Source organism: Rhizopus delemar, genomic scaffold, assembly GCF_000149305.1.
Source record: "Rhizopus delemar RA 99-880 supercont3.19 genomic scaffold, whole genome shotgun sequence".
NCBI classification, from domain to species: Eukaryota; Fungi; Mucoromycota; class Mucoromycetes; order Mucorales; family Rhizopodaceae; genus Rhizopus; species Rhizopus delemar.
This window is the reverse complement of record NW_027137845.1, coordinates 501,471-520,639: the sequence shown is the minus strand read 5'-3', so window position 1 is coordinate 520,639 and position 19,169 is coordinate 501,471. Positions and strand designations below refer to the sequence as shown.

Genomic DNA, 19,169 nt, shown 5'->3' with positions numbered 1-19,169 from the left:
TAAAGCACGACAGTATAGATTATTAAAGTAAACGCAAATGACGACGTAGCGTCTTCTTTGATCCTCGTAGTTCTAGGACAGGACCACACTGAAAACTCCTTTGAAGTCTTTCATTACGTTAAAACTACATGCTTATTTTTTCACTGGGACACACTGACACGTTAAGCAGCGTTGTTGTCAACATGAAACAAGTAGTTACAGACAGAAATACATTGGAATGTATTTGTTGTATTTTAAGGAGCTTCCAAACATCCCTTTTGACCCTTGATGAGAGTCAGATGTTGGAAGAAAGGACAACGGGTTGTTTGACATGCTTGTGTTTTTAAATCTGCATTTAATGATCCAACATGTTTTCATTAGTTCATGCCCTCCCTTGCTGTCCTTCTCACAGTCCACCATCACTTTCAACAGGATGCTCATCAGCATTTTTCTCATCTTTTCTGTACACGCTTTTGAAAGAAGCAATTGGATTGCTATGTGGGATCGAGAAGAGAGAAGCACAGATATCTAAAGCGATCCTTTTCTCCTTTTTCCAATAGGTGTGAAAACATGGATCTATTGAGTAAAAAGCATCACTTTGCGTTACAGAAGCAGACAGACCAAGTATCAAAGGGAGATGTCCTTGTTTATTCCCTTCTTTGAAAAGCTTGAATAAAGAAACTGTAGTCTTGAAGAAGGTTGTTGATGTCAGCCAACCATGAAAGCTCAAATCATAAAAGAGAATCTGTTGATTCATGAGCGTGATGGATGACATATGCGAGATCACTGGAATAGGGCGATTGTTTGGATAAAATTTGTTTATTGTTGGTAGACTCCCTTTGATTTGCTGCCTTTTAGGCATTTGCTTAGGGGGGAAAAATAATCAGAGACAAATACGATTACCTCTTGTTTATCAAGAGTACAAAGAAAAATTCAAGAAAAAAAAAAAGAAACTTGATTGAATAGATGTAGTTTACAAAATGAGTATGTAGGTCAAAGCGCTCTCTATTTCCATATATAAACCAAATCAATACATCTCAAGGCTTTCTGCTTCTCCTTCGACAATGAAAGAAGAGGAGCAAGATCCAAAAAAAAAGCAGGAATAGAGGTTAGAGTGAGATAAAGGTTATGTGAAAAGAGAACGAGAGAGAGATTAAACCTATATGGGAATTTCATTGTATTCTTATCAAGCTAGACACACATTCCCCTTCTTAGGGTCTTGAGTGTTTGTGCTCGACTATGTTAATTTGCTTTTAAGTTTACATTTAAGTCAAGTACCTGCTTTTTTTTTTTTTTTTTTTTTTTTTTTTTTTTTTTTTTTTTTTTTTTTTTTTTTTTTTTTTTTCTTTGACGCCACCGACACCTCCCTTTAAATCAAACATTTCAATAGCAATAAAAGAAATTTGATGAGAGACTCAAAGATTAAATAAGGCTTTGGGCTTGATAAATATTGACAGTATTCTGAAATGATGAAAAAATGATTAATACGCGCTAAAGTAGATAAGAAAGTCTTTGTAGGAGAGACAAATGGAATTGACTACTGATAGGAGAGCCTTACATCTTTGATGATCATAAGAGATCTTAACCGAAAATCCCTTACAACAATAAGAAATATTTCATGATAGTTATGGTAGCTCAATCGAGTGATAATAAGAGGAAAATAGACAGAGAGCATGAATGATGTTTGGCCTAAAGATGACTCATGTTATTTGAGTGTGAGATCAGCCAATGCATTGATCCCCGCCAAACAATAAATAAACTATACTTAGAACATCATTTACACAACTTTCTGCTCCTCTCTTTCTTTTTTTGTTAAAGAAAAAGAAAACAAATTGAAAGAGAGGAGCGTGAGTATCAAACGAGGAGCTTTTTCATTTGCGTCCATCTACCCCTCTTGCTCTCTCCTCTCTTGTTCACAGGTCCTTTCTTCCCCCATTTTTTTTTCTCCTATTCATTTTGATTGTTGCACTAAAAATATTGAATACTTTTATTTCGGACTTTTTGACACTTATTTTTCTTTTCTTCTTTTATATATACAACACAGTAACATTCCCCCCCTCCTTTCCTTTTCAACGATAACAACTATAAACTATGGGAGCTAATCTATCAAAGGCATTATCAAAAATGTTTGGTAATAAAGAAATGCGTATATTAATGTTAGGCTTAGATGCTGCTGGCAAAACAAGTAAGTAAGAAAGTCAATGAGCAAGGTTAATCTGATGTTCTATTAGCTATTCTTTACAAGTTAAAATTGAATCAATCAGTGACTACTATTCCAACAGTCGGTTTTAATGTAGAGTCAGTTGTTTACAAGAATGTGAAGTTTAATGTTTGGGTAAGGATATAAATAAAGAAAAGACGAATACTGAAGGTTATTAGGATGTGGGAGGTCAAGACAAGATTCGTAACTTATGGAGACATTATTACACTGGTACTCAAGGATTAATTTTTGTTATTGACTCTCAAGACAGAGATCGTATTGATGAAGCAAGACAAGAATTACATCGTATCTTGTCTGATCGAGAAATGAAGGATTGTTTATTACTCGTATTTGCCAACAAACAAGATTTACCTGATGCTATGCCGCCAAGTGAGGTAACAGAGAAATTAGGCTTAGATAAGATGAAGGATAGACCTTGGTATGTGTATCCTTCATGTGCAACCACAGGAGAAGGATTGTATCAGGGATTGAACTGGTTAAGCCAAAATGTAAAATCAAAATAATTTATTTTTAATAAAGTGATGTCTATGTCTTTTAAAATTTTCAAAACATACACCAATTGAACTTATCCAATCTGATCTTAAACATCGTTCAACCGTCCAACGTGTATTAGGATCAGGATCAAACATACCAAAGAGACATTCCTTTTCTTGTTCACTACATTTTGATAAAGGCAACCAGTCTCTTTTGGCTTTCAAGAATTCGATATAACTTGGGTCAGTTTGATTTGCTATCAAGAAAGGTATACGACGATAGAGCATGACATGCCAAGTGACTGCAGAACTCCAAATGTCCAGTGCTTTGGCATCATATTCTGTGCTGGTCAATATCTCTGGAGACCAATAAGGTTCTGAACCACATTTACCCTTTGAATACCTAGGTTCTAAATCAAAGCAAGATTGAACTACATCTGCCACACCAAAGTCACCAATCTTGAGCAGACCGTCGGTTGTCATGATTAAATTTTCAGGTTTGATATCTCGATGGGCAACACCACTTGAATGAATATGATTTAAACCAAGCAAGAGTTGTTTAAATAAACAATCCATTTCATCGTCATTTAAATCAAATTGTTGTATGACTGATAATAAATCACCTCCAGCACACTAAGATATGAATGAATAAAGCAGATGTTAAAGATGTTAAAGATTTACATATTCCATAATAATACACCATCTCCCTTTTTTATCTTTTAATAAATCATAGACAGAGACGACATGTTGATGAAAGAGTGTTTTTGATATACAAAATTCACTTGTCAACTGTTTATCATAGCCTTTCTCTGTTTCATCTTTATCCTTCTTTTTATATATTTTCATCGCAACCAACTTATTTCCTTTGGTTGGTTCCAATAAACGTAATTTGGCACTTGCACCAGATCCTATCTTCTTACCCAACTTATAATTCTTGTATTTATCTTGCAACACAATCGATGGTCTTGCTCTTTCACTGATAGATGAAGGAGTGGATAGATTAGATGAAGATGAATAAATAGTGTTGGTTGCTGTAATTGAACAAGAGTTTGTATAAAATAGTACATCTTTACGTAAAGATAGATTGGATAGTTTTCTTTTCAAAAAGGAGGATTTGCTGGGTTGATCATCTTCTGGTGGAGATAATAAAATGACAGGTTGTTGTATATCACTCGTTGTCATCCTATTGTCTTTAATGGCCTTTCTCAAAAAAAAAAAAAAATAAATAAAAAAGAAAAAAGAGTTTGGATGCAACGTACTTTCTACCTTTTTTTTTCCCCTTTTTCTTTTTTTTTTTTCCCCTCTTCCCCCTCCCCTTTTCTTTTATAAAAATATAGACCAAAAAAAAAAGTTTTCTGCAAGATGACAAAGAGTACATTTTTATTTTGTTTCTAAATCAGGCATCCTAAGTACCTTCTTTTCTTCATTTTTCGCATGTTGTTTTATTAATTGAAATATCTCACTCTTTTGCCATTTTTCAGGTATAGGTTTCTTTTCAGTTGCCCAATAAAAGATATCCCAATCAGGTTCGTCTAATAATTGATCGTATTCTTTGAGTTGGTCTGCATTAAACTTGGGTAACCATGTCTTGGCAAAGGTGGATAGCAGTAAATCGGTTTCCAAGATACCTCGCTTTCTACTTTGATAAGTCAATCGACGTCTCTTGTCTTCTGTCTTTTCGTTGGGTCGAGGAATCGGTGGCAAGTTGGGATAAGAACTTTCGAGAGCTGCTTCCTTTGAGTGACGAATAGCTAAATCAGGGAAAGGGTCTTTGTTATCTGCAATATGACGACGTTGAAGACAAACTAAAGTTTTATGGTAACTGGGACGAAGACGAGTGAATCGAAGCATGAAAGAAAAGAAAAGAAAAAAAAAAAAAATAACAAGGGTACTTTTTTACTACGAAGTTTTTGATTTTATTTATGCGCTCATTAAAAGTGTATTTTGCGTGATTGGTTAAAATAGTTTGCCCTAAAAATAAAAAAGGATGAAGGTTACTATGATTTTGAAATGAACAGATGGGATCGTATCGAGTTTATTTATAATGTAAATCATGTATTTTTTATAATGTGTGCATAATCTTGTATGAATGTTATTCCTTCTTTTGACTTTATGTAATCTCTCGCACCATTCAATACCAAATCAATTTGATTCAATAAAGTATCTCTAATCACACTATTTTCAATATATAATAATTTACTTATCTGCAATAACACAAGCAGGTTCAACCATGCAAACGAGCACGATTTCATTTGTCTTGTATTCGTTTTCCATTTTTGCTGATCCAGCATGATATTCAAGGTATCCAAACCTAACAAGCTTAAATAGGATTGCCTTATCTTGTCTACTCTAATAACCAAATCATCGTTTTCATTTGCTTGATACCCAATACATGATCCCAATATACTCGCAATCTTGTACAAATCTTCTCTTTCATTATTCTTGCAAGGCATACGTGATGCTATTTGATATCCTAATGAAAGCCTATAGAATAACTTGCTAACTTTCTCAATCATTACTGAGAACACTATATTATTCTTTGCTTTCAATTCTAATTCAATCACTATCTCTTGCATTTCTGGTTGTAAACTTTTTAATTGAAGCGCCTTTCTTGTCAATATCAACGTTCCTGCTAGTTTATAGCTTGGTGAAAAAGGTAAAAAGTTCAGCAAAGTTCTCAAGACACCGATCAGCAAAGGTCTTCTGCTTATATCATTACAAGCCTTATTTCCAAAGTGACGTAACATCGATAGCAATATGTTTACACATCCAATCTGACTTTGTCTATCCAACGGCTTATTCTCCAATGTAGGTGTCCAATCGATCATAAACATTGGCTTTTCTGTACTTGCCTTTCCAGTCTTGACCAACTTATCCATCCAATTCTGACAAATGTTATCTGGTATGGTCTTTGTCACATAGTAATACAGGATAATCATCCAAATCAAATATTTGTCTTGTTCAGTAAGATAAAGTCCCGTAGTTTCCTCCATCGAGAACAGTTGTACACTCTTGGTTTCAATGATATCATCATCATCATCATTATGATTTGTCAAAATCTTCAATACCTTGCTCATACCATTAGGCATCCTCAAGAAGCGGATCAAAATCTCAAGTGTCATTCCAGATATCTTGCTGGACTGTTCAGTATTCACACTTGTACGTGCTTGAGCTATTCTGGAAAGAAGGTCGACAATCAATTTCATTTGTGCCTCACAATTATTCTCTGATCGAATATGTTGCCAGTGGACATCAACACACTGTGGTAATTCCCGGATGCTTTCTTCATAATCCTGCTTCAACTGCTCTGATCTTCCGTGAACAAACAGGGATAATTCAACTTTGAGCGTGGCCTTGAATTCATTCCTTGGGTCTTGCTGTGATTCCTTTCGTACGAAATCCAATGCTTCCATCAACTTTCTGGGAAATAGACCGTGGCTGTCTTGCTGGAATACATTGATGTTTGCATCGGATGGGATACATGAAAGAACGCGGGTCACAAATAAGTCCATTGGTTCGTCGAATATCTGACCGGTCGCCTTTCGGCTTAACATGGCAAAAAATGGACTTTCGTTGTTCTACTGTTCTATGAGTATTCCCTTGTCTGTTTATAAAGAATGACTTACGGTTGGTATATTGATAAAATCGTCTGCAAATCCATTCTCTTGCTACATGAAACGATAGAGATGAAAACATAAATCATTGGAAAAGAATGTGATGCTTGCACCTACCTGATTAGATAGCACCATGTCCTTTGTCATCGTATAACCGTCAATGGTTGTTAAAATAGGTGTACGTGGTAAAATCCGATCATTCACTTTTTCATACTTGTCCTCAACATTAGAAACTCGCAGTGAAACTAATTGCTGTATTTCTTGCAACACAGCACTCACCGCTGTACCATCCTGCATCTTCACACTCGGCTCTTCCTCTCTCGGCACGAGCTGTCGGTCGGTCAAGAATGGGTTGTTTTTGACAGAAGATGGGGGAGGTGGTGGTGGTGGAGCTGGTGGAGGAGGAGAAGCTGGGGGCGGAGGTGGAGGAGATCCAGGCATTCGGCTGTTGGGCCTATAATAAAGTGGTGGTGGACAGGTAGGAGGAAGGACAAGTGGGAGTGGCATGGGCTGATGCATAAAAGGAATTTGTTGATGAAAGTGCGGTATCATGTAAGGGTATCCTATAGGGTTCGTTCTACGCTTTACACGACGCTTCTGCTGCTGCTGTTGTTGCTGTTGTGGTGGTTGTGTATATTCTCTTTTAGGGTTTTGGTTATCAGCATTATTTGATTTTCTTGGTCTTTTCCTGTTTCGTTCAATTGACATCTTCACCTGCAAAGCCAGTAGTTTGACACGGATCTCTTTGGTGACAGACTTGTTCTTTTCCAACAGCTTTTCTCCTTCTTTAATCTCCATTTCCATCCTATCCCATGCTTTTTGAAGATCAGAGACAATCTTGGGGTCAATGGTCGGCTGCTGCTGGATCGGTGACTGTTCTATCTCCTCCGTCTTATCTTCAATGTCGTCCTCGTCCTCGCTGGTGTCGTCCAACTCTTGGTCAGAAATTGAAATAAAGATGTCTGTTGCCACTTTGTCTTGATTGACTCCTGTTGACGATGTTTTTTGTACAATAGTCGCTTGTTGGATGGTCTGACTAGGTGTGCTCGTTTTAGATAATGTACTCGTAGGTATTGGTGGTGCTGAACTTGGTCTTTCTTGATCTTTTTTGAGTCGAATCAAATTGCTTTGCAATCTTTCCCTTTCCTCAATATCCTTTTTCAATTGCATAATTTCAAGTTGTCGCTTCTCCAAAGCACTTAATTGCTTATTATTTGTTGGAGGCCGATGGATATGGTTATACGGGACACTAAAAGGACCATAAAGATTTTCAACAGCGTCATTAGGTTCTTCTTCAATCCGAAGAAAGCAACGTCTTAGTGAAAACTCTTCAGGTAACAAGGGTCCGCCTGAATCCAATTGAAAAGAAGTTAAAGTAGGTGTACTGTTTTCATTGGGCATTGTAACAGAGAGAGAGAGAGAAAAAAAGAAGAGAAAAAAAAGGTTTGAGTCACACTTTTTTCCATCCAATAAAATTTTTCCTACGTCTTCTCCATTCTGTATTTTTAAACAAACCAAAGCTTTCTAGAGAGCTGTGGCTGTGAATAATTCAATACAGAGAGAGATCATTCAGATCTAAATAACGTGATTTGTCTACCCTTGATATGATGACCATAATAATATAAGGGCCTGAAGAAGAATGCGCTTGATTAAATCTCAGGTGTCGTGTTTTAAAAAGTGACACAATAATAATTGTCATTATTTTTTCTTTTTACTTTTCTGCAATGGCCCGTTTTAACCTTGCAACACTTTTAGTTACCCTATTTCTCGCTGTATGCACCTTTAGCTTTGTTTCTGCTGAAGGCAGAGGCCCTGTTATTACTGATAAAAGTAAAAAGTCAAAACTATTTCTCATTTGTATACTTACATATTTGTAAAAGTCTATTTTGACATCAAGCAAGGTGATGAATCCCTTGGTCGTATTGTCCTTGGTTTATACGGTAAGACTGTTCCCAAGACAGCAGAAAACTTTAAGCAATTAGCTACTGGTGAAAATGGTTATGGTTATAAAGGTTCTACTTTCCATCGCGTCATCAAGAAGTTTATGATCCAAGGTGGTGACTTTACTAATCACGATGGCACTGGTGGCAAGTCAATTTACGGTAACCGTTTTGCTGATGAAAACTTTAAGCTTAGACATAGTACTCCCGTAAGAAAGTGAAGAACTCTTTTACATTAAAATGCTTATCTTTTTTTTTTGTAGGGTCTTCTTTCCATGGCTAACGCTGGTCGCGATACGAATGGCTCCCAATTTTTCATCACTACTGTTGTTACTCCTTGGTTAGATGGTAAGCATGTTGTTTTTGGCAGAGTACTTGAAGGCATGGATGTTGTTACAAAGATTGAAAACACACCTACTGGGTAATAATAGATATTTCATTGTTTCCGCTTCTCTAATCACTATAGTGTATAGTTCAAGAAGCAAGCCCTCTGTTGACGTCGTCATTGCTGATTGTGGTCTCTTGCCTGATGAGCCTGCCAAGGAAGCTGCTGAACATGCTGAATTATAAGCTAAACTTTTAATTATACACAAAGTTTATAAAGAAAATCATTTTTTTTCATTTATATTTTTCAAAACATCATCAATCAAATGATGATCATGGTTGTCATAATTTGACCAAAAGCTTTTAATTCGTTTTTTATAAAAAAAAAGGGCTGACTTCTGTAATTATAAGTATGGTATGTATGTAAGCTGACCCTTGAAAGCGATTCAAAGGTTGTAACACCTTTATGAAATGAGTTGGAAAGACCTTTATGTTTTGGATGATCCTTTCTTTCATATTTGGATATGTTACAGCACAGTTCGATTAACATAGCATTTCGAGTATTGGACATTATGTTGTTTTGTAAAACGATTGGTTAAAGCATGAATAGTGCTAGGAGTAATTAGTATACATTCATCATTTCTCGCATGTTTAAATGATATATCTCATTTTAAATGAAGGGAACCAAGAGCAGCGAACTTTTGCTTAATGCTATACATAGCATTTATAAACATGACCATGTACACTCTTTTCAGGAATAAATGCTGTGCTTGTTGCTTTTTTGCGTATATTGTATTATAATGTTTGTAAAAATGCGACTTTACTTTCTGAAAATGGTGTATAGATCTGACCATAATAGAAGGCAGGTATTTAATGGGATCAGTAGAAAGCATATGCAGCTATTATTTAAGTTTCACTGTCAACTTTCTGTTTAATAACATAGTTTTAAATGGGTAGCTTCATTGATATTCATCAGTACAATTAAAGAAACGTATATTTAAAAGATCTATTAAATTATTTAAAGGTTGAAAGTAATGGAATATTATCAGCAGTGAAAATCGACTTTCTCTTTGAATCAAAAAGTAAAAATTAACTTCCTTTCGTATTTTTAAAATCCACCGAGTGAACTATAAAGCTTAATGTTCTAAGATCTTAAAAATACAAAAATGCAGCCTTGAAATGCCACAGATAAACTTTTCTTTAAATTCAAAATGGGTTTATTTATATTTGCACTTGTGCTCATAGAGGGAAACTGCGTTAAAGCGAAGAGGTAAATTTAGTAATTTATATCAAGATAATCATCAAAAGAAGCGTGAGAGGGTGGAAATTTTAATGTTGACCATATTAAACAAAAAAAAAAGATCTCGATATCATCATATACATCAACATCAACATCACTTTTAGCATTGTGTTTCTGAACTTTCATTTTATATTTTAGGCAGCCCACCAAAGCTGGATTATGGTGCCCGTACCAACAGATGCCTTTTTTTTTGAAGCCTAATCAACATACTATCAATAAATTTACAAGAAGCAAACCTGTCAAATGCTTCTTGCTCAGTTATAATTCCTTTCTACAGTTTGTGTGCACCCCTCATCCATTGTTTACGTAGGGACTATTCAACTTTAAATATCATTGGATATACTCGATTCTGTTGAAGTGGATGGCTGAGAAAACCAAGACAGAACTAAGTAATTTGCTTCTTTTTTTTTTTAAAAAAAAAAAAGCTACTGTTACCTTGGCTATATGCTTATGATAACTATTGTGCTGGAATATGAAAACATGAACTTCTGGTGATAAAAAAATATTATTACATTCATTTCTAGTACATGAGCATATTACACTTTATTCCGAAATTATTGATATACTTTTGAGATAAAAAAATTCATGCAAATAAAATAAAAAAAAATTGGTGCAAGATAGAACAAGAATAATAATAATAATAGTGAGTACACATAACAAAAGAAAAAAAAAAAAAAAAAAAAAAAAAAAAAAAAAAAACCCCGTGGGTAAAAAAAAAATAATATTCCATTTTGAATTTTCCCATTTCCAGGAGTAATTTAATTGATAAAAAATCCACCACCCAATTGTTAATAAACAAAGTCCCAATTTTTTTAATTCCAGCCTTCCCAATGGCCCCCTAGAAAAACCCACCAATACCTGTGCCGAAAACCTACAAATTCCTAGGAAAAACCCCCCGGTCTCCATTCTCTTCAGATCTTCTTCTTCTAATCGGTCCTCTTCTTTCAGTCCCAGCACGTTGAAACCTCTCTGGTATTTCACCCATTCAAGCGAAGGTTACGAACAATATGAATCATTTTTAGGTATGCTATGTAGTATTCTTTTTTTTTTTTTTTTTTTTTTTCGTGCAATTCATGGATTTTTAAACCTTACGATTTTTTTTTCTGAAGGTGTATGAACAATTTGTGAAAATAGTGAATAGCGATATTCAGTAAAAAAATTGAAATGCAACATCCCATCTTTTCTTGAATTCTTTTTGTTTTGGTCCATACCGCCCTTGTCAGTGCAAGAAAGACAGTAAATTTATGCATTTTGGTAATAAGAAATGTTACACAGTCTATGGGTGCATCAGCATTAATATGTATGAAAGAAAAGCTATTACTAAACTAAATTTATTTTTTTATTGTACTCTTTTTAATCATCTAATTTTGAGTTTATATAATCATTTAAAGAAACATTGGCATATGTATTCTTCCAAAATACAGCTTCTTCAAGAAATCCTTCATAGTCAGCCATGTAATGTTTAGCCACTTGTGCATCTTGAGGATCTTGAGGAACAGGTGAATCCAATAAGGATTGGATGGAAATTAGAGTGATTCTCAAGGTCATTGCTGGTGACCAGTGGCTCTTGAGGACATCCTACAATAATATAATAAATACCAATCTAATATGTCAATAACAAATAATTTACTAAGCAAATAGCTCCCTATATTCAACGTAAATTAGAAAGTTTCCTTTTACTGTTTTTGTATCTACTTACTGTTTGTGAGCTAATATTTGGATGATATACTTTGGTAATAAACTTAATTTGGGGTGGTTGAAAAGGATGATTTTCCTATAAAAATGCGCTTTAATAGTTGCTTTCTAGCATTGTTTATTGCTATTACATGTAAGTTGATATCCAGCAAGAAAGTACCACCTATACCATTTTATGAGTCATTGAGTCGCAGTAATATGCACTTTTTATTACCTTCATAGGGTGAGTCTACAGGACCTTGAATAGAACCAATAAGGTGGTCTAAATGACTGTTAATGATTTTCTCGTTTGTTGTTATCATATACTTCTTTACGCATGTTATCTTCGTTTGGAACATAAACATATAAAGGTGTTGTATCGTCATTGTTGACATCTTTAATTTCATTATAGATTCTTTTACTCATGTTGGGTGGCATCTTTGGTTTTATTTAAAAAAGGAAAAAAAAAAAAGAAACGAACTCATGCGCGGTTGAAATTTTATTTTAAAAAATTAAGTCACTTAAACCATCAAGTAAAGAGAAACCAAAGAGAAGAGAAGAAGAGAAGGATTGGAGGTGACGTAAGATGCTCCAGACGAAAAAGAAAGCTGGCCTCCTGGGTAATCAACCGCGCTATCTGGCCGAGGTGTATTTTCACTGGAAGAACAATTGGCGCTGGTCACGTACTTGATGGGTTCTTCCAAGGCAATATTACGGAACCATTGACGTGAAAAGGGACTGGAGGGATTGACGACATTGATCATGTCTTCCAACAAGGCATCGGCCATCACGACCGGAGCTTCAAACCAGTCATATCCACCTGAGGCGGTCAATATGCCATCTTCACGATAAACAGCCTTTTGTTTCAAAAAGGTGTATTTGTCCACATCTGCTTGTGGAATACCATAATTCTTTAAGAAATCTGTAAGGTTGGTACCGATATAAGTCTCGTCAATCAAGATGTCAGCTGAACTGATGACAGAAAGTAATTCAGTGGCTGTTGAGAAAACGGTTGTTGTTGAATTAAGTATAGTTGCGCCTATGTCATTTGTCTTAGTATTTTATCATGTGTATCGTCTTTATGATCATTTACCTGCGTCTTGAGTTAATTGGGTCTTGTATTGAGCAGTACTAAGAAGATAACTGGCTGTGTTATTGTTATATTGACTGGGAGCATTATAAGTGGTCCATGCAACAACTGGTTTTTTGTTATAATTGGTAGTGGCAGTCTTCAGTCGATTGTAATTATCAGTCATTTTTTGTCTCACACTATTAGCGATGCCTTCACGGTTATAAAAGGCAGCATAATAAGAGATCCAAGAAGCACGCTATATGAACAGTAAATAAATAAACAAATACTTTTTCTGTAAAGACTTACACCTAAAACGTCAGGTTCGTACACTTCAGATGCGGTGACTGAAGTATTGGCATCAATAGGAGTGTAAGCATAAGGATTGGAACCAAATTGGGCTTGTACATTATCAATTTGCTGTGCTTGTAACGTCTGATTTGTAGCATCCAGTTCTGTCACATTGCCTGTCTTTAGATATTTTTGAAAACAAGGGGAAGCAATTAAACCACCGTCTGCAACCAATGAAATGGATTGAGCTGCACCAATCATCTAATAGACACAAGAGAGAAGGTAAGGATGTGTAACCCTATAAAAATATAGACTGTACCTCAAGATAAGGAACAATGGATGTTTCCATGATAGCAACTTTTGTAATAGGTATTTGATATACTTCGGTGCCATTAGAGATATTGGAAGGAGTAGGTGTTCCACATTGAACAAGCATGTAAGATTCACCTGTTTTGCGGTTTTCCATTAATTTATAATTGTTGTGATATTCAATAGTGAAATAATTAGCCTTGTCATCTGCTATATAATTACACACCATGTCAGAATATTGATATTAAAATAAAAGGAGTTATTTACCAGCATTTATTTTTTCAGGGAAATAGTCAATGCTTGAATCATAATTTGTAACACATCCTTGTATAATATTCGATGTAGGTGCTTGAGCAAGTACGCACACAGCAATGGATGATACAATGCTTAAAACACTTGTTTTTAATAACATTTGAAATAAATATTTTTTTAAAAAAAAAGAAAAAAGAAAAAAGAGAGAGAGGGAAAGTGGCTTACTTTAAAAAACAATAGATTTGTGGGCAACAGATCTCGTGTAACAAGCTTATTCTCTATTTTCTAATCAGCTTACACTATGTTGAAAAACTATTCGCGCATTTTATAAAAAAAAAATTAGCGTACTTTTTAAATAAAAAATCATACATCAAACAAAATCAATTAGCGCATCTTTTTTAAAGAATTCACGTAATAAATAAAAAAAAGTTGGCACATTTTCTAACCAAATTTGACGACTGTCTTAATTGTAGGCTTATTTAATAAACTTGCGCATTTCGCGTATACAGTAATGTGTGAATTCTTTAAAAAAAGGTGCGCTAATTGATTTTGTTTAATGTGTGATTTTTTATTTAAAAAGTACGCTAATTTTTTTTTATAAAATGCGCGAATAATTTTTCAACATAGTGTACTATTTACTAGCCGACCTGCTCGCTACGCTCACTTAACGGCCGCCATCGCCTCACGGCTCGGACCCTGGCTTCCCCCCACCACCACCCACACGCCCACACCATTTAATTGAGCGTTAATAAAATGCAATGTTATTGATAATAATAATAATATTGTTTATAAGGCAACATGTGTGTTTTAACAGTAATAATAAAGCTATATATAGTGATCAGATGTAAATTGATTGGGATTATTGTTGTGATATTAGCGAAGTAAAATTTCAGGATAAACAATGTTTTCAGTCTTAGTTGAATTGACGCCTTTTTTTTTATCAAGCAATATAGAAAGTCCAGATACAGATGTTACTCTTGATAAGGCGACATATAGCTGGCCATGAGTAAAAACGGGTAAGCGAAGATCAACTCCAACAATTTTAAGGGATTGCCCTTGTGATTTGTTGATAGTCATTGCAAATGAGGGCCTTACTGGAAATTGCTTTCTAGTCAAAGTGAAAGGATACTCATTTTCAAGAGTAGACAGAGTGAAACGTGGAATTACTTCAACACGGCCATCAACACCTGGTAGTTTCACTTTCAAAAGAAATTCGCCAATACTCAAGACAGTTACTCGTGTGCCATTGCATAAACCTTTTTCTACATTGATATTTCTTAATATCATGACAGGCATTCCAACTTTTAATTCTAAAACAGAAGGAGGCAGTCCATGAGGATTTAAGCTTTGAAGGTATTCAGTAGGCATTTGGCGGTCCTCAGAGCCAGTTGAGTCTTCTTGAGTAACGCGATCAACAGCAAACAATGAAATTTTGTTGCCAGGCAATTGGTCTAAAACATATCTGTTGATCTCATCCACTAAATCATTTTTTGGTGCGATAATAGTCCTTTCTTGAAAAAATTCAGGATCTAAAGCTTGCTCCATAATTTCTTTTGGATAAATTGAATCGACAAACGTGGTAAGAGAGTGATATTGCGCAATATAACGTGGCAAGAATATTTTTCCATTTAGAAGGGAATTATAAGATAAATTACCAATCCATTGTGAAAATGATTGGTCAATAGGGCTACTACCAGATAGACGCATGTTTTCTGTGAGCTTGAGCTTTTTTAGATTTGGCCAAATTTCTATTGATTTTGCTAATGAAGCTTCGACTATATGATGGCGTTGACCATTCTTGACAACAGGTCCAATTTGGGCAAAGTCGCCTCCCAAGACAACAGGGATACCACCAAAGAGCGAGCCGAAATTTGAGCAAATGTCTTGCAAAGTTCTACTGACAGCCTCAAAACAATGTCTGTGCTGCATAGGAACTTCGTCCCAAATTATCAAGCTACATTGCCTTAACATGGCAGCAAGGTCACTATTTTTTTTGATTAGACAAACCGAATCAGGATAGATGTTGAGAGGAATCTTGAAGCGAGAATGTGATGTACGACCACCAGGAAGCAAAAGAGAAGCAATACCAGATGAAGCAACGCAAACAACAATCTTTCCTTGTCGTCTAAAGTAATGACAAAGGGTGTTGTAAACAAAAGTTTTGCCAGTACCGGTAGGTCCTTGAAGAAAAAAGTGAGCAGTATTAGGATTGCTTGATATACTGTCAATTATCTCATCAAATACATCCTTTTGACCAATATTCATCATAGATATCTTTTGTTGATAATTCTGTTCCTCCACATTTCTATCATATGCAACTTCGGCTTGGATAATCACATTACTGTTAATCGTGCTAATCTGTTCCATTAAAGATCGCCAATGAAATAGTGGTCCAGGCATATTAAAATCTGCCAGAGTCTTACCAGCATCTATGAGAGCTTGCTCAAGTAGATATAGACCATAATCAAGCTTAGGCAGGTTTTGATAGAAGGCATTTGATGTATCATCACTACACAGTTGGTTGAGAAGTCCCAATTGTGCAATGCGAACATCTAAATCATCACAGATATTCAAGCAGAAGCGATCCCAAAGGGCTTTGGGTTCATTCAATTCTTGAAACAATAAAGCAGAAACAAAAAGGGAACGCAAACTTGATCCTGAAACGAATTCAACAGCTTCTGAAAAGCATTTAAACCATTCTTGATCATCTTCAATCAGGTGCAATGCTTGACATGCCGCTCGAAAAGTAGAATATACTACTCCGTTGACAGTTTTTAAATTCTCAAACGAAGTAGGACCCCGAACGACAGTGAGCAACAACCGCAGGAAAAACCTTTCGCCAGCAGTGGGTGTACAGTAGTACATTCTGCCTACAGCATAGCCTTTTTTTCTGGCTTGCCATGTTCTTTCTTTATTTTTCCAAATGTAACGAGATGGAAATTCTTGATACAAATAATTACGTCCATCATCATGTGTCAAGTTGTATTTGAAAAATCCCATCAAAGTTGAATGAGTGTTGTCCAAAGTTTGCTGTATCTCTTCAGCACTTGATTTAGGATCGAAATACACAGGCTGCTCATTCTCTAAATGAATAGCAAGTGAAGTGACCGAGGGGTCCTCTTCATGCATAGGATATTCAAATAATCGCCATACAGCTTCAGTAGGTCCGATATATCTGCTTGTAAGATACCTTTCAATCTCATCATTTTCATATTTTAGATGTACTGTGGTACGGTCAGGGCCTTTATAAACATATTTGTTTATATACTTGATAGCATCAATACTACCACACAATTCAACATTTATGTGTGCTTTGTATTTCTTGGTAAGAAATGGATTGTAAGGTACAACATGTTGCTTGGTCAAGTATACAGACATCATTCCATTAGTTTCTTTATCCTTGATTTGAACACGATGAGATCTTCCATCCAGTCGTCTACGATACAAGGGGTATGAGTCCGGCATAACAGCAGTGGTGGGTTGAAAAGGCTTTGGAAAGCTTTTAGAGCATTTCAAAACACCGTATGCATCAGGAACCATGCATGGACATTTGGGATTGATATTTCCACAAGGGCCATGCATCATTTGTCCAGAGACTAAGTCTAGAAGCTCAGGATCATCATCGGATGGCAGCTCAGCGCAAATCACTTCATCAATCTTCTCGGGATCACGAAATACGCTATCATCACCTTCAAGAAACAGCAAAAGATGGCAATGAGGCAAGCCTCTTTTTTGGTATTCAATCGTTCGGATTAGACCTTTATAATCGCCAAAAATTTTCTTTTTCTTAAGGTCATGCAAGAATTCACGAAGCTTCAAATTGAACACTCGAGCAACTAAATCGGGACGATCTGCTGCAGTTTGCATTGGCCGCTGATTGCTTGGATCTTTAATGAGCTCATTTGTTATCTCTTCCCATTTTGGATTTGCCGTGAAGGTGATGAAGAAGGTAGATTTACCAAAATGTCTCACTATAGCCATTGAGTCTTGATAAATTTTTGCCATAAATCTTGGACCTCCTACATAACTACTTGGTAAGATGAACTTGGTGCCAACTGTGCTCAAATCGCTGTTGTCATGGGCTAAAGCATCTGTTAAGCCGTTGTATACATCTGCCCGTAAATTACTTTGGTTATCTCTGATCCACTCCAATTTATTCTGATCGCAGACAGCCCAAACATCGACAACATATTGCTGAAATAACCTCTTAGACAAAAAAAGAGTAGGAAATTCATTTGCTCTACTATGAAGCCTAAAGCGATAATATGCTCTTTGAGGGAGCCTATTCCTCTGACGCTCAACCTCAACGTTACTATTAGGAAGATTGACAGCTGAAAGTCTCAAACCCCAATGCCATCCATAATCACCACGTGGAAATAACAACACATAATGCAATGGCATGAACGCGGCGTGAGTTTGATTAATTCTTTTAAAAGAATTACTACCATGCTCAATACCATTGCGGTAAGTGATTTTAATATCTCTGAAGCTGGATCCAGCGAATTCAGTTGGAATAACAGCTGCTATTTCACTTGTGGTGGGCAAATTTTCTGTTCTTCTGTCATTTCCTGTTACTAACTCCATAGTCATTTGAGGACTAAGTCTGATGTGAAAGGGAGTTGATTCCTCCTCGTTTGATGCTTGTCTCTCATACTCATCTTTAAGAATCTCATGTGCATGCTTATAAATGTTGACAAAAGGGTTGACATTATCAGTATGAAGCATGTTTGTGAGCTGCTCAATTAAATTAACATTGAGATCAGGATTGTTTGCAACTCTATTGTTGACACCAAAAGCAGGGTCGTAGATATACAGTTGTGCATATGAAGGTACAGCGTTTCTGTTTTCTGATACCTTCGAGTTGCCAATATGATTGATAGGTCCTTGTAAGTGATATAGCTCGCCGTGTATCATGAATGAAGAAGGACCAGAACCAGACCGACCTGTTGCACTGACTATATTGCAGCCAACCGAAGTAAAAGCAAAGGCCATATTGAATTGTCTAATATTCTTTAAAAAATGGGTAGACAACTCATGGTTACCAGTAAACAAATCCTTTAAAAGTTGAGGTGGGTCTCTCAGAGCATCTACTTTTACGGCACCATGCTTACAACAGGACTCCCAACTTAGAGCAGAAGCAGGAACGTTTACTGGTTTTTCTGCTGTCCAATGGAGTGCACCACAGTGCTGACATACTTTGTCCATACGACCTGGTGACCACGAGGTGAATCTGCTCAATTCTGATATGTAAGCCAAAGGTTTTCTAGAAACCGAAGTTCTTGTGTTTTGAGTACGATAGTGGTTTACTCGTCGTGCCTATAATATATAAGTTAGATAAACACTTTTATGTTTCGGTCAAAATAAGTTATTACACGACAGTTCTCGCAAGTTCTATAACGACCAGGGTTAGGCATATGCACTCTACAACCACTACAGTGACGAGGTTCGTTAGTTTCAGACATAGTAGTAGTAAAAGTTTTATAGAAATAAAGAAAAAGAGAGAAAGGTTAAAAATTTAGCTCTCTGCCAAAGAAGCAGTCATTTTTTTGCGTCGTGGTTTAAATTCATGTACAATTTTTGATCATTTTACAGTATATTATATATACAATTTTTGATCATTTTACAGTATATTATATATATTATATATTATATATAGATAGATAGATTTCAAAAAGAAATGGTGATTAAAAAAAAAGATATTAAACCATTTGATACTAAAATGT

At 35.7% G+C, this 19,169-nt stretch overlaps 6 protein-coding genes across 6 annotated transcripts; 2 read left to right on the top strand and 4 right to left on the bottom strand.

Annotated features, from left to right (window-relative positions):
* Positions 1-2,070: 2,070 nt before the first annotated feature.
* RO3G_16324 (ADP-ribosylation factor 6) lies at positions 2,071-2,738 on the top strand (the record flags this gene model as incomplete). The annotated part of the gene is made up of 4 exons (XM_067670908.1): positions 2,071-2,164; positions 2,211-2,314; positions 2,359-2,618; positions 2,720-2,738. The coding sequence occupies 4 exons, from the start codon at positions 2,071-2,073 to the stop codon at positions 2,736-2,738; spliced, it is 477 nt and encodes a 158-aa protein (XP_067527009.1).
* A 1,315-nt stretch (positions 2,739-4,053) lies between these two features.
* On the bottom strand, positions 4,054-4,524 carry RO3G_16323 (uncharacterized protein; the record flags this gene model as incomplete). The annotated part of the gene is made up of 1 exon (XM_067670907.1): positions 4,054-4,524. One exon carries the CDS (start codon positions 4,522-4,524, stop codon positions 4,054-4,056), a length of 471 nt encoding a protein of 156 aa, XP_067527008.1.
* A 610-nt stretch (positions 4,525-5,134) lies between these two features.
* RO3G_16322 (uncharacterized protein) lies at positions 5,135-7,688 on the bottom strand (the record flags this gene model as incomplete). Its single annotated transcript, XM_067670906.1, has 3 exons — positions 5,135-5,146; positions 5,193-6,251; positions 6,405-7,688. 3 exons carry the CDS (start codon positions 7,686-7,688, stop codon positions 5,135-5,137), a joined length of 2,355 nt encoding a protein of 784 aa, XP_067527007.1.
* Positions 7,689-8,011: 323 nt separating this feature from the next.
* Positions 8,012-8,797, top strand: RO3G_16321 (peptidyl-prolyl cis-trans isomerase B1; the record flags this gene model as incomplete). Its single annotated transcript, XM_067670905.1, has 4 exons — positions 8,012-8,117; positions 8,168-8,436; positions 8,491-8,648; positions 8,701-8,797. The coding sequence occupies 4 exons, from the start codon at positions 8,012-8,014 to the stop codon at positions 8,795-8,797; spliced, it is 630 nt and encodes a 209-aa protein (XP_067527006.1).
* A 2,407-nt stretch (positions 8,798-11,204) lies between these two features.
* RO3G_16320 (uncharacterized protein) lies at positions 11,205-13,606 on the bottom strand (the record flags this gene model as incomplete). Its single annotated transcript, XM_067670904.1, has 11 exons — positions 11,205-11,429; positions 11,551-11,625; positions 11,678-11,709; positions 11,761-11,808; positions 11,861-11,920; positions 12,053-12,114; positions 12,213-12,522; positions 12,619-12,853; positions 12,904-13,146; positions 13,205-13,404; positions 13,462-13,606. 11 exons carry the CDS (start codon positions 13,604-13,606, stop codon positions 11,205-11,207), a joined length of 1,635 nt encoding a protein of 544 aa, XP_067527005.1.
* Positions 13,607-14,253: 647 nt separating this feature from the next.
* RO3G_16319 (uncharacterized protein) lies at positions 14,254-18,908 on the bottom strand (the record flags this gene model as incomplete). The annotated part of the gene is made up of 3 exons (XM_067670903.1): positions 14,254-14,271; positions 14,422-18,762; positions 18,819-18,908. 3 exons carry the CDS (start codon positions 18,906-18,908, stop codon positions 14,254-14,256), a joined length of 4,449 nt encoding a protein of 1,482 aa, XP_067527004.1.
* Positions 18,909-19,169: the final 261 nt, after the last annotated feature.